This window comes from Arvicola amphibius, chromosome 3, assembly GCF_903992535.2.
Source record: "Arvicola amphibius chromosome 3, mArvAmp1.2, whole genome shotgun sequence".
NCBI lineage: Eukaryota > Metazoa > Chordata > Mammalia > Rodentia > Cricetidae > Arvicola > Arvicola amphibius.
Window position 1 is genome coordinate 133,806,952 of NC_052049.1, and position 14,547 is coordinate 133,821,498.

General features: G+C 39.7%; 1 protein-coding gene across 2 annotated transcripts in view; it reads left to right on the forward strand.

The window, feature by feature from the left end:
* The window catches only part of Clpx (caseinolytic mitochondrial matrix peptidase chaperone subunit X), a 39,352-nt gene that overhangs the window by 5,936 nt on the left and 18,869 nt on the right, over positions 1 to 14,547 (forward strand). For both annotated transcript variants that reach the window (XM_038321739.1, XM_038321738.1), the window contains exons 2-5: positions 2,732 to 2,892; positions 5,358 to 5,475; positions 12,402 to 12,556; positions 14,114 to 14,273. In XM_038321739.1, coding sequence (XP_038177667.1) covers positions 2,732 to 2,892; positions 5,358 to 5,475; positions 12,402 to 12,556; positions 14,114 to 14,273 — 594 coding nt within the window. The remainder of the gene's footprint in view (positions 1 to 2,731; positions 2,893 to 5,357; positions 5,476 to 12,401; positions 12,557 to 14,113; positions 14,274 to 14,547) is intronic.

The following is a 14,547-nucleotide window of genomic DNA, read 5'->3' on the forward strand; positions in this document are numbered from 1 at the left end:
CATCAGCATAGCATCAACCTGGGACCTTGTTAGAAGGTCATTCTTGGGTCCTGCCTCCAGCCTTCTGCAGAACCAGTGAGGAGTGCCTGCAGTGTGTTTTAACAAACGTTATCAGGCAATACTGATGCAAACTTGAGTTTGAGAACCACTTGTTTCCTGGCTTGACATCTTGTTCATGTTCATAGATTACAGCATGTTAAAATTTAGTATGGTATTATAGTACCATACTAAAAGTTTCAGTAAAGAAATCCTTAACTAGCTGGGTAGTGGCACACACCTTTAATCTCAGCACTCGGGAGGCAGCAGCAGGTGGATCTCTGAGTAATTGACATAGACCTCTGTGTGATTCTTTGGGACTTAACGACTGCGGGGATACGGGCAGGACAGAAAACTCAGTCAACAGTATACATATTGAACTCCAGTTCAGGTAGGGCCACATGTGTCCTTAAAAAAAAAAAGAGGAAGAGCAAAAGGTGAAAGAAGACATCTCAAGAACAATATAATATCTATCAAGAGAGTAATATAAGTCCGGCAGTGGTGGCGCACGCCTTTAATCCCAGCACTCTGGAGGCAGAGGCAGGCAGATCTCTGAGTTTGAGAGTTTGAGGACAGCCTGGTCTACAGAGTTCCAGGACAGCCAAGGGCTACACAGAGAAACCCTGTCTTGGGTGGGAGATTAAGGGGGATAGAATTTTTAATCCTTGCTGGTTTTAAACTCAATATATAGCTGATTATGACCTTGGGCTAATCCTCTTGCACTACCTAAGTATTAGGATTATAAGCCTGCCCTACCATTCTAGCCTTATTTTTTAAGACAAGCCCAGCTGGGGTAGTAGTGGCACATGTCTTTAATCCTAGTACTTGGGAGGCAGAGGCAGGCGGATCTCTGAGTTCAAAGCCAGCCTGGTCTACAGAGTGAGTTCCAGAACAGCCAGGACTACACAGAAAAAGACCTTGTCTCAATAAACCCAAATAAATAAATTATTGCTATTTTTTTTTAAAGTGGTGGCGCACGTTTTTAGTCCCAGCATTTGCAGAGGCAGGTGGATCTCTGTGAGTTCAAAGCCAGCCTGGTCTATAGATTGAGTTCCAGGACTGGCTCCATAGCTACTGAGAAACCCTGTCTTGAAACAAAACAAAACAACAACAAAAAAGATGGGCCCGGTCTAGATAGGAATTCTCCAGCCTTAGTTTCCTGAGTACTAGCTTTATAAGCTACAGGCATGTGTGCACCTTGCCTGGTTTGGGTGTGGGTGTGTGCGTGTGTTTCTTTGAGTAGCTCAAGATGACCTTGAATTTAGTGTGTGTCAGGAACTGGGATTAAAAGTGCACTGACATTCTCCGCCTATCTTCACCGTTGTAAAATGTATAATTCAGCAGTATTAAATATTTTTAGAAGTGTTATTTATGTGTTTCTATGATGTGTGCTTGTGGGTTTATACGCCATGACACCTCTGGAAGCCAGGGGCGTCTTTGTAGAGTCAGGTTTCTTCTTTCGTCTTTATGTTGGTGAAACTTCCCCCTGGGTGACCAATATAGAGTTGCTATGATATGTTTTATTCTCAAGGGTAGAAATAATAGCAAAAAGCACAAATATAGCATTTAAATTATAAGGCATTTTTTTCAAAAACCTATAAGTAAAGCAAGTGTTGAACGCCTGTCATATTTAAAAGAACCACAGGTTATGACTTACATGGTCTTGCTCACTTTTGGGGAGTTGTTTAGTTTTTGGAGACAAGGTTTCTCTGTGTAATAGTCCTGGCTGTCCTGGAACTCAGTTTGTAGACCAGGCTGTGTTGACAGAGGTTTCTGTCCTACAAGGTCCCATAGCCATTTAGTCCCAAATAAACACACAGAGGTCTACATTAATCATAAACTGATCGGCCTAGTAGATCAGGCTTTTCTTATTAGTTAATTTTTACATCTTAAACTAGCCCATTCTTGTCTGTGTTAGCCACGTGGCTTGGTACCTTTCTTGGTGAGGCAATCCCATCTTGCTTCTTTTGTGGCTGGGTCACCACTGCGGACTGTGGCCTCTTCCCAGAATTCTGTTCTCATTGCCCTGCCTATACTTCTTGCCTGGTCACCCCGTCTATACTTCCTGCCTGGCTACTTGCCAATCAGCATTTTATTAAAAATAATACAAGTGACCGGATGAAAGACCCTTGTCCCACAGCAAGGCTGGCCTCAAACTCACAGAGATCCATCTGTCTCTCTGCCTTCCAAATGCTGGGATTAAAAGTATGTGCCACTGCTCAGCTGATCTTGCTCACTTTTTAAAGGATTGATCTGAAAAAAATTTGCTGGGATCATTCAGAGGCCTGACTTGTTACCGAAAGGTTGTGCCTCTGACAGGGTTCTTCTTTTCTCCATTGGTGTGTAGCTTTGCTGTGAAAGCTAGCATTTCTCAGCCCTCTTTGGTTAAACATTTATTTACCAGGGCTTTGTTTAAGATTTACTATTATTTTATGTGTGTATTTTTTTACTTGTGTGTGTAAGTGTGCTGTGTGTGTGCCTGGTGCCTGCAGAGGTCAGAAGAGGCCATTGGAACCCCTGGAACTGGAATTATAGGTGGTTGTAAGCCTTCATGTGGGTATGGGAATCAAACCCAGGCCCTCTGAAAGAGAAGCCAAGCTCTTAACCATTGAGTGTTCTCTCCAGTCCCTATGGGAATTTATTCAGGCATACCAGTATTTGGTATGAAAACTAATAGATTTCTTTCTTTCTCCAGGTATTTCTTGTGGGCGCATTCATGTGCCAATTTTAGGAAGACTGGGGAACTTGGACACTCAGATTCTGCGCAGAGCTCCTTTTAGAAACTTTGCAGAAACACCAGCATACTTTGCCTCAAAAGATGGGGCAACCAAAGATGGCTCCGGAGATGGAAATAAGGTTATTTTTGTCTTTGTTGGCATCTGTATATTTCCCACCTTTCTGTTTGTTTGCTTTTGTTTTTGTTTTTGGATTTTTTTGTTTTTTGTTTATTGTTTTTCAAGACAGGGTTTCTCTGTAGCTTTGGAGTCTGTCCTGGAACTAGCTATCGCAGACCAAGCTGGCCTCGAACTCACAGAGATCCTCTTGCCTCTGCTTCCTGAGTGCTGGGATTAAAGGTGTGTGCCACCACCACCTAGTTTACAGTTTCTCACCTTTAAAGGGATAGATATAGTAATAGTGTTAAATATTAGCTTAAATGTATTCTGTAAGAAAAATATGAATTATGCCGGGCAGTGGTGGCACACACCTTTAATCCTGGCATTTGGGAGGCAGAATCAGGTGGATATGAAAGTTCAAGGTCAGCCTGGTCTACAAAGCAAGTTCCAGGGCAGCCAGGGTTGTTAAACAGAGAAACCCTGTCTCAAAAAAAAAAAGAAAGAGAAATAGGAATTACATCAAACAATATGAAATATGAATTGCATAAAAGTTTAACTTGATCTTATTTTGTAGATCTTATTTTGTAGATCTTATTTTGTATTTTGTTTTGTTTGTTGTGGCTTTTTAAGGCAATGTCTGTGTGACTTAGGATGTCCTGCAACTTGCTATGGAATCCTCTCACTTCAGCTTCCTGGGTGCCTACCATGCCCAGCTTATTCAGTGCTTAATTTGTACTGAACAGTACTTGTATAAATCATTGTACTTAGTAAGCAGTAAGTAAAGTGCTAGCATCCCCAAGAGTAAAGTGTCATTAAATAACCACTTGTACGGCTGAGTGGGGATTAGACATTTCCTGCTTTCATACACAACTCTATAAACATCACTTTATGGGCTTTATGGAGAGATGGGTTAGTGGGTAAGTGGTTAAGAGGTGGCTACTTTCCCAGGGGATTGAGCTTTAATTCCTAGTACCTATATGGCAGCTCACAACTGTCTAACTATAGTTCCAGGGGATGTGTTGCCCTCTTCTGGTCTCCACAGGCACTACATACTTGTGTGTTGACATGTGCAGACAAAAAAAAGACCCCATACACATAAAAATTAAAGATAAAAAAAAAAAGACCTCAGTTTGTCCTCTATCTAAAAATCTTAGACTTGTCTATTTGCTGTCCAGCTGTACTGAAACTAATAAGTGGATGATTAGTGATTTATTGAGGTCATATTACTGTTTTTCAGTATGTGAATTTAACTATACCAGAACGTGTGTGTGTGTGTGTGTGTGTGTGTGTGTGTGTGTACATAAATATAAACTAAGTCCTAGGGCATTTTTGTTTCTATACATAATCCTGGCAATAACTCCATAGTTGGTAAAAAATTTTCCCATTTGAAATGAGGTTTTAAAAAGTTATTTATAATAGTTAAGGTTTTGTCGTAGTGATGACTTTGGAGTAGGTAAAGTGATGGCTTTTTAAAATGAGATGGAAAATTTATTCATCAGAATAAGCCAGGCTGGTGGCTAATGCCTATAATCTCAGTGTTCAATAGGTTGGAGCAAGAGAATTTCCATTATACTTAAGGCCAGCCTGAGATACACAACTAAAACAGAATGTTAAAAGTTTCTTCCTGGCCGGGCGGTGGTGGCGCACGCCTTTAATCCCGGCACTCGGGAGGCAGAGGCAGGCGGATCTCTGTGAGTTCGAGACCAGCCTGGTCTATAAGAGCTAGTTCCAGGACAGGCTCTAGAAACTACAGGGAAACCCTGTCTCAAAAAAACCAAAAAAAAAAAAAAAAAAAGTTTCTTCCTGTCATGATAATAGTTCTCAATTTCATCAAAGAATTACTTTACATAGAGTAACATTCCTTTCCTTATACTTAGAGTTTTTTGTTCTTTTGTTTTTTGAGACAGGGTTTCTCTGTAGCTTTGGAGCCTGTCCTGGAACTAGCTCTTGTAGACCAGGCTGGCCTCGAACTCACAAAAATCCTCCTGCTTGTGCCTTCTGCGGGGATAAAAGGCGTGCGCCACCACTGCCCGGTATACTTAGAATTCTTGAAAGAAAGGTATTTAATATTCATGTTAATATAGATTATATATTTTCAAAATGGCTTTTAGATAACTACATGTGCTAAACTGGAACTTACTAGATTTTTATGGTAGATCTTACTGACACCAGTGGCAGTAGATACAAACTACTAATAATTCCAGCCTGGAAATTATAAGATTAATACAGCTGGGCAGTGGTGGTGCTTGCCTTTAATCTCAGCATTTGGGAGGCAGAGGCAGGTGGATCTCTGTGAGTTCAAGGCCAGCCTGGTGTATAAGAGCTAGTTCCGGGACAGGCTCCAAAGCTACAGAGAAATCCTGTCTCGAAAAACCAAAATTAAAAATTAAAATAAAAAGATTAATGCAAATTATTGTTTCTAGTAAACTACATATACAGTGTTGTCTGAAACCAAGATTGACTGTCTTTCTCTTTTGTGAACATTAGAAATCAGTGAGTGAAGGAAGCAGTAAGAAATCAGGTTCTGGGAATTCTGGGAAAGGAGGAAACCAGCTTCGCTGTCCTAAATGTGGCGACTTGTGCACCCATGTGGAGACCTTTGTGTGTAAGTATTTGACTTTTCTTTCCCCTTTAAGTTATTGGATGTATAGAAATTAGAAACCAGAATTATTTTTGCTGTGAGCTTTAGTGATTCACTGAATGTCCTAAAACACTAGAAATCCTCAGAATAGTTAGGACTTTGCACCATAAGAGATAAAAGTATTTGCTTGCTCAGTTTGCTTCAAAGTGTTCATTTCAAATTTTAGTTTTATGAGTTTTCTTGTGTATATCCACTGGGTTTTAGGAAAACCCAAACTTATTTATACTATATTGTTACATTCTTCAAATAATGTAGTAATTTTCTTCTGTAGGTACTGATGTACCAGAACAGATAACACATCAATTTTAGGAAATGTTTGATTACCAATGATTCAGACACTAAAAGAAGAAATCACTCATCCTACTGATAGTGCCCTGAACTATAAAAGCAGTGTGCATTGCATCACGTAACTCTGCCTACATGCGTCACATTTCAGTGTGTGTCCTATGTGTCACTGTCAGAGGTTTCGTCCCTTGTTTTTCTTTTCCCCTTCCCCTTCATTCTTTTTTCTTCTTCCTTCCCTTTCCTCCTGTCTCTCCTTTCTTTCTTCCCTGTGTTTTGAGACCATCTTGCTGTGTAACCACCTGAACTCCATGTCACCCTACTAACTATAGGATTATAATCATGCCTCACTGCACATTTTAACTCTAATGTCAGTACGTTAGTTGCATTTTCATATTTAATATTAATTCAGTGCCATGTGAAAGAGTACTACACATGGCATGTTTTTACAGTTTTGAAAAGACTTTTTTGTTTGAGATAGTCTCTACGTAGCTCTGATTGTTCTAGAACTCACTCTATAGTCCAGGCTGGCCTCAAACTCAAGAGATCCACCTGCTTCTGCCTCCTGATGCTGGGATTTAAGGTGTGTGCCACCATACCCTGCTTCTAATAAATATTTATTAAGTAGCTCTGTTGCATAGTTTGTATATAAAAGATATTTTTCATGGCTTTAACTGGTAAAAAGAGAATCAATCTGAATGAAATTTAATTTGGATCAGAATATAAAGTGGAAGATGTAGAAGTGAATAATGAAGTTTCCTAGACTAATTTGACATGATACAATAAAATTCTAGAGTCTGAGAACTGCTGTCCTTTGCTTTGTCAGATCACTGTCCTTATGACTCATTGTATGATTCTAATTTGCATTTTGCTGATGACCTATAGTGTCTAGTATCTTCCTAGGTTTTTGGCCATTTGTGGGTGTTCTTTGGCTAGATGAATGACTATCTGAAGACTTCATTTTTAAATGAGATTGTTTCTGTTGTTAAAGTGCTCTGTACTAGACCCATGTCCAGTTGCTTGCTTCACATTTTCTTTTAAACATTGTATAGTGCCAGGCGGTGGTGGCCGTGGTGGCGTGACTTTAATCCTAGGCTTGGGAGACAGAGGCAGGCAGATCTTGAACTCTGTGAGTTCAAGGCCAGCCTGGTATACAAGAGCTAGTTCCAGGACAGGCTCCAAAGCTACAGAGAATCCTGTCTTGAAAACAAACAAAAAACCAACCAACCAAACAAACATAGCCCAGTAAACAGACATTTACAGGAAAAGGACAAATGGTAAATATTTCAGGGCTTGTGGACCATGTGGCTTCTGTTGTAGCTACTGTATTCTGTATCCATGTCAGGTCTTGTTTCTGTGACAAAGTACTAATAGAACAACTTAAAAAGAGGAAGGGTTTCTTTTGGCTCATGGTTTCAGAACATTCAGTCCCTTGGCTCAGTGTACTTGGACAAGAATACTATGGAAATGGGAACATGTGATTGAAAAGAACAATTTATTTTATGGCCCACCAAAAACAGAAGAAGAGAATGCCAGCAGTCTATTGACTTTCTCCCTTCCCACTTCCTTAAATTTTTTTCATTACACTCATTTATTTGTTTGTTGTGTGTGCACGTGTGCGCACGTGTGTGGTCACACACAGAAGATTTAGTTTGAAGGGGTTGGTTCTCTCTTTTCACCTTTATGTGGGTCCCAGGGATCAAACTCAGGTCATCAGTCTTGGCAGCATGGACTTTTACCAACTCTGAGTCATATATATCACTGGTCTACTTTCCCCCTCTCTCCCCGTTGCCCTGCTTAGGCCTTCAGAACATGGGGATGTGTGATCCACTTTTAAGGGTATTTCTAAGAGTTAAAAATTATGCCTTATAATTCATGTCACCTCCATAGTATTTTAATAAGTAAAATTGTAGCCCTGCCCGCCCTGGAACTCACTCTAGACCAGGCTTGCCTGGAATTCACAGAGATCTGCTTGCTTCTGCCTCCCTGGTCCTTAGATTAAAGGTGTGTGTCACCACTGCACGACCCTCAGATTAAATTTAAGCAGCCTTTCAATATCAAGCACCAAGCAGATATGTTGGTGTTTAATCTCTTTCCCTTTGACCTAATTTCCACAGAGAAGTATTTTGGTCTTCTGTTTTCAAGCCAGATTTTCCTGTCACACAGCCTGAACTGGATGAGACGCTTCTCTGCCCTTTAGTCCTTGCACTGTTTACAGTCAGTAACAGAGAACCTGCGCCTCACTGTAAAATATGCACACTGCTTCCTCTTTAATGAGAAATGGTGATTACATATTTGAACTTGTGTTAATTGTGAATTTGATGACTTGCTATTTCTTTAAACATTTATAGGTGTTGGTAAATACAAAGTGTGGAGTCAATCCTTTCTTAGTTTGTTCCTAGAACAAAACAAAGGTTTGTTGTTGTTTTAATAGAATATCTTTTTAAAAGGTTTGTTTTGTTTTTTAAGGAATCATTTTTGAGAGTAGTTTTTAAAAAATTATTTTATTTGTATGGATATTTTGCCTGCATGTATGTCTACATTATACATGTGCAGTCCCCACAGAGGCCGGAAGATGGTGTCAGTTCCCCTAGAACTAAGGAGTTACAGACATTTGTGAACCAGCATGGGGGTGCTGGGAATTGAACCTGTGTCCACTAGAGCAGGCAATTGAGCCACCTTTATTTAAAAATCAATCAATAAAGATTTATCTTGATGATGTGTGTGTATCTCTGTGTGACTATTTGCATGAGTACAAGTACCCACAGAGGTCAGAGGCATTGGATCCCTCTGGAGCTGGAGTTACAAGTAATTGTTACCCTCCTGAGGTGGGTACTGTGAACAAGCTCTGGCTCTCTATAAGATTAGTTAGTACATTCCATTGACCACTGAGCCATCTCTCCAGCTCCTAGAATATCTTTTTCCCCTTAATTAAAAATTTTTCCATATAATATATTTTCTCTCTCTGTCTCTCTGTCTGTCTCTCTCTCTCTCTCTCTCTCTCTCTCTCTCTCTCTCTCTCTCTCTCTCTCTCTCTCTCTCTCTCTCTCTCTCTCTCTCTTTTGAGACAGTTTCTCTGTGGCTTTGGAGCCTGTCCTGGAACGTTCTCTTGTAGACCAGGCTGGCAGAGGCAGGCGGATCTCTGTGAGTTCGAGGCCAGCCTGGTCTACAAGAGCTAGTTCCAGGACAGGCTCCAAAGCTACAGAGAAACCCTGTCTCAAAACCAAAAAAAAAAAAACAACAACAACTACAACAAAAAGACAATATTTCACAACACAGTTCCCCATCCTCTAGCTTCTAACATTCCTTCCGCCCCTTCCCCAGTCCTTGTTTGGGTGGCCAAAGAGGATTGATATAGGTGTCTCATTTATGGTTGAACACTAATAGTCATTTACTTGTAGCACTTTGATCAATTTATCAGACTTGGCATTAACTGCTGACCACCATAAAGAAGAGCTTCCCTGGTGAAGGTTAGGAAAACAGTAATCTGTGTATAAACAAATGTTTAGAAGCCTGTTTGACATCATGGCCTTTTATCAAAACAAAAGTAGCAAATTTCCCTGCCTAGGACCTTGACCTCTGAAGTCATGGGTTTTTTGGCCAGGCATGAGTTCCTTCCTCTGGAACAGGCTTCAAATCCAAGTCAGAAGAGGTTGGTTATTACCATTACCTTTGAGCCACTGCTGAACCAGTGGGTACAACTAACTGAGATGTCAGTTTTGTAGCTGCAGATTTTCCACAAAGTAATTGCCCCAGTGGCCTGCACAGCACGCTCTGGTACTGTGAAAGCCAACTAATACAGAGAAAGTTTTCAGGTCAGTTCCAGCTTGATTTCTCTATGTCCCTCAACCAAGTGCTATGTTCTTAGCATTATGGTTGTACCCTCTAGTTTTAGTGATTAACCAAGAGTAATGGCAGTGGCCTGCTTTGTTTGGGAGGGGGATCTGGGCTCTCCCTGATATCATAAAAGAGATATCCCTCACCTAGCATTAAAATTTTCATTGTTCACCCATGCAGGGTATCTGTGTTTAAACTTTAAAAATTTATATTTAGGGGGCTGGAGAGAAGGCTCAGAGGTTAAGAGCATTGCCTGCTCTTCCAAAGGTCCTGAGTTCAATTCCCAGCAACCACATGATGGCTCACAACCATCTGCAATGGGATCTGGTGCCCTCTTCTGGCCTGCAGGCATACACACAATATTGTATACATAATAAAATAAATAAATCTTTAAAAATTTATATTTAAGAATAAGTTAAAAATTTATGTGTGTATTTTGGGCTTATATGTAGCACTTGTGCACAGGAGCCCAAGAAACCTGAAGAGAGTTAGATCCCCTGAAAATGGGGTTATAGACTGCTGAACTGCCACGTGGCTACCAGGGATGGACTCGGGCCATTTGGAAAAGCAGTAAGCATTCTTAGTCACTGAGCCACTCTCTAGCTCCAAAATTACATTTTTAAAATGAGCTTACAAAGTAAAGTAGTGGACTTCTGTAAGTTTTTCATACATCCCTAGTTTGGGTTGACCTACTTTTTTTCCCAGCGTGTATTCTTAATTGGCTTTGTGTTTCAAAATGGAAACACCGGGAGTGGTGGCACACGCCTTTAATCCCAGCACTCGGGAGGCAGAGGCAGGCGGATCTCTGTGAGTTCGAGGCCAGCCTGGTCTACAAGAGCTAGTTCCAGGACAGGCTCTAAAAAAGCTGCAGAGGAAACCCTGTCTCGAAAAACCAAAATGGAAACACAAATGGTTAAGAAAGTTTGCTACACTTCCAGAAGACCCAAATTCAGATTCCTGCTCCTACATTCAGTGACTTGTAACCACCCGGAACTCTAGCACCAGAGGATCTGAGATCTGACACCCTCTTCTGCTCCCCCCCCCCCCCCCCCCCCCCCCCGCTCTATGCATGGCCTGGGTGTGCACGGCGCACACACGTGCGTGTTGCATACACACACAAACTAATTAACTGGGATTTATTTATTTGCTTTTGGGTTTTTTGAGATAGTGTTTCTTTGTATATCCCTGGAACTCACCAGGCTGGTCTCAAATTCAGAGATCTGCCTTCCGAGTGCTGGGATTAAAGACAAGTGCCACCATTGCTGGAATTTATTTTTAAGATGTAGAATTAAACATTTTTAAATTTAGATTATTTTGTGGCGGTTTAGGTACCATTTTCTTCTGGTAATCTATGTGTAGTTATTTATAAATGTTTTTGAAAGGAGAGAGATTCCCACCATTTTTTTTTGTTTTCTTTTAATATCTTTCCTGTATTTCTAGCTAGTAGACATAAACAGTCCATAGTCTATACTCCCCAGAAATACCAGTTCTATATTATTTTCTGTGTTTACATAGGATGTTTCATACTGCTTTTAGAGTTTTCTGGGATTAAAGACCATACTGATGTTTTTGACTTTTAATTTTAATCCTTCTATCTGCTTTTGTTTTGCATTTAAAAGTTGTGTTTGACTTAAATGACTGACATTTATATTGTTTCTTAGTGACAATCAGAAAAATAGGGATTTGTAGAATTAAAAATAAAGAAGACATGAGTTTATGTTGTTTTTTTTTCCTCCCAAGACTAGGTTTCTTTGTGTAACAGTCTTGCCTGTCCTGGAACTAGCGCTTGTAGACCAAGCTGGCCTTGGACTCACAGAGATCTGTCTGTTTCTGCCTCCTGAGTGCTGGGATTAAAGGCGAGCGCCACCATACCCGGCAAATTTACATATTTACTAAGTGAAAGTTTTAGAGATGTTCATATGTGCAAGATAGCTAATGAATGTATAATGTATCTTCTTGCCGGTTGGTGGTAGCTCACACCTTTAATCCCAGCATTGGGGGGAGGCAGTCTCTGAGTTCAAGGCCAGCCTGATCAACAGAGAAAATTCCAGGACAGCCAGGGCTACACAGAGAAATCCTGTCTGAGGGGGAAAAATGTATCTCTTATATTTTCAATGGTTAAAATTGTTTTATCTCAACTGAAGTATTGAAATTTTTCATTTAAAAAAATAGAGAAAATCTGCTTATATTCTTGTCACAGTTCAAGTCTTTCAGTAAATAGTCCATGTGATCAAACTAGTTTTAAAATTATCTCTAATCAGACTAGTTTTAAAAATTATCTCTAAAAAATTATCTCTAGTAAATGAACAGTTGAATTGCAACCAACTCTCTTAATGAATATTAGATCAGGAAAAAAACCTAGTGGAAATCAATAAAATAGTTTGTATTTAATACATTTCTTTTAAGTGTGTGCATGTCTAGAGACCAGAGCATGTCTTTGACAGTCGGTTCCTTCCTACCATGTGGGTTCTAACAATTGGATTTAGGCTTAGAAGTGCAAACTTAACCTATTAGCCATCTTGCTTGCCCAGTTTTGTTGTTGTTTTTGTGTTTTGATAAGGGCCTTACTTTCTAGCTTAAGATGGACTGTGGCTGTGTGCTCAGTATGACCTTGAATTTTCGGTCTTGCTCAATTTGTGCTGAGATTACAGCCACATGCCGCCACACCCATTGGGCAAAATGTCAACCAGCCAAGGCACTGGTCCCGGAGCCACACATTCAGCAAGATTTTAAGATGATCTGTATTTTCTCTCTTGACCTTCCATTTTAAGCTTCCACCCGGTTCGTCAAGTGTGAAAAATGTCATCACTTTTTCGTTGTGCTGTCAGAAGCAGACTCAAAGAAAAGCATAGTTAAAGAACCAGAGTCGGCAGCTGAAGCCGTGAAGTTGGCATTCCAGCAGAAGCCACCTCCGCCGCCCAAAAAGGTAGACACCTTTTCCCAATCTTAGAGACAATGTCTTTATCCTGAAGACATTCCATTGCTTCGCTCTTCTGTTTATGTTAAATCCCAACACTATCTAAATAAGTTTATAAGGTTTTTACCTTTTTTGGTTGTTTTTGTTTTGAGACCCATATTCCATGTAGCCCAGGTTAACCTTGAACTCCCTATGTAGTTGAAGATGAGCTTCTGGTCCTGTAGCCTTCACCTTAAAATGCTAGTATTATGGCCATATATACTGTGCCTAGCTCTATGAATTTTTTTATTTTTTATTTAACTGGTGTGTGTATGTAAATGTGCACATACATGAGCTCATAGTGTGTGTGTGTGGCTCAGAAGTTCACTTTCAGGGCTATCTTACATGTGGTACTATAGTTTTGATGGTATGAATGCTTTCTAGAAATTTAAGACACTGATTTGGCCCTGTGAAATATGACAGAGTGTTCACTGGTTCCTTTGAATACATGGTGTGTACTCTTTGAGAACCCAGGAGCTCTTACTTCTTGGCCCTGTGTTCTATGTTCTAGCCATCTTTCCATGCTCTGCACAATTAACACTACTCCTCACTCTCTGCCTCATTGTATTCTGCTATGTTTAGGGCATTCATGTATGTCTGTTTCCATGTAGATTATGGCAAATTTAGTAATGCAGAGATATAACTTGAAAGGAGCATCTGAAAAATTAATTTAAGGCCAAAGTAATGGTCACACAAAAATAATGTAATAGTTTTATATGTTTACTAATTGGTAGATTTTGTACATCTGAGTCAAAGTTCTAGAAATAGTGATTTAACTTTTCTGGAGTTCGTCAATATTAATAGATTGTGTGTATGCTTGTGTTTGCATATGTGTGTGCATGCATGTGGTTATTATAGAGATAAGGTGTTACTATGTCACTCAGTCTGTCCTTGAATTTGAGATTCTCCTGCCTCTACCTACCACATAATAGGATTTCAGACATGCAGTTCAACAGTTCTTCACTAAAAACTCAAGAGATTGATGTCTGGTTCCAAACAGTTGGTAATATGAAGTATGAACCAGAACTTTAATTTTTATTAACAAAACTGAGTTGTGTGTCTCAGTGGTAGAACATATAAGGCCACATCCAAGTCTTCCTGGGTTTGATTCCCAGTACTTCTCTCCCCCCACAAAAAAAAAAAAAAAAGAACAAACCTTTTAAGTTGCTATTCAGGTAAATGAATATCCTTTCTCAAGATTACTTTTTTTAAAAAAAATTGTCTAGCAATGTGTATGTGTGTATGCATGTGCATGCACGTGTGCCTTCTGAGATCAGAAGAGGGTGTCAGATTCCTTGGAGGTAGTTACAAGCTGGCTGATTAGGGGCTGGGAACTAAACTCCAATCCTCTGCAAGAGCAGCAAGCACTTTTAACCACTGAGCCATCTCTCTAGCCCCAGACACTTCATTTTTAATGGGAATCTTTCAAATTTGAAATTCTAAGCAAATTTGTTTAGTATGTAGTTCTGTAATGTGTTTGTTTTTATGATAGCTCATGTGAATTGTTCATACCTAATCATTTTTCAGATTTATAACTACCTCGACAAGTATGTTGTTGGCCAGTCGTTTGCTAAGAAAGTACTTTCAGTTGCCGTGTATAATCATTATAAGAGAATATATAATAATATTCCAGCTAATCTGAGACAGCAAGCAGAGGTTGAGAAGCAGACATCATTAACACCTAGAGGTCAGTGTTTTTGGTAATTGATCAAAATATAGATTACCATGCTTAATCTTTATTTGTAACTCTTTTATCTGAAAGTCATTTACAGTAGTACAACATATTAAATTATTCCTTAGATAATGAAATCATTTTGGTGGGTTTCTAGTGGCATTAATTTCTTTTAAGTAAGTGAGAATAAGAAATGCCAGAGTACACTTTTAGTTCAGGTAAGTATTGTTTCTTAAAACTTGGAGTCACAAAGTAAAATGTGTTTCTTGAGGGTGTATTTAGATGTGTG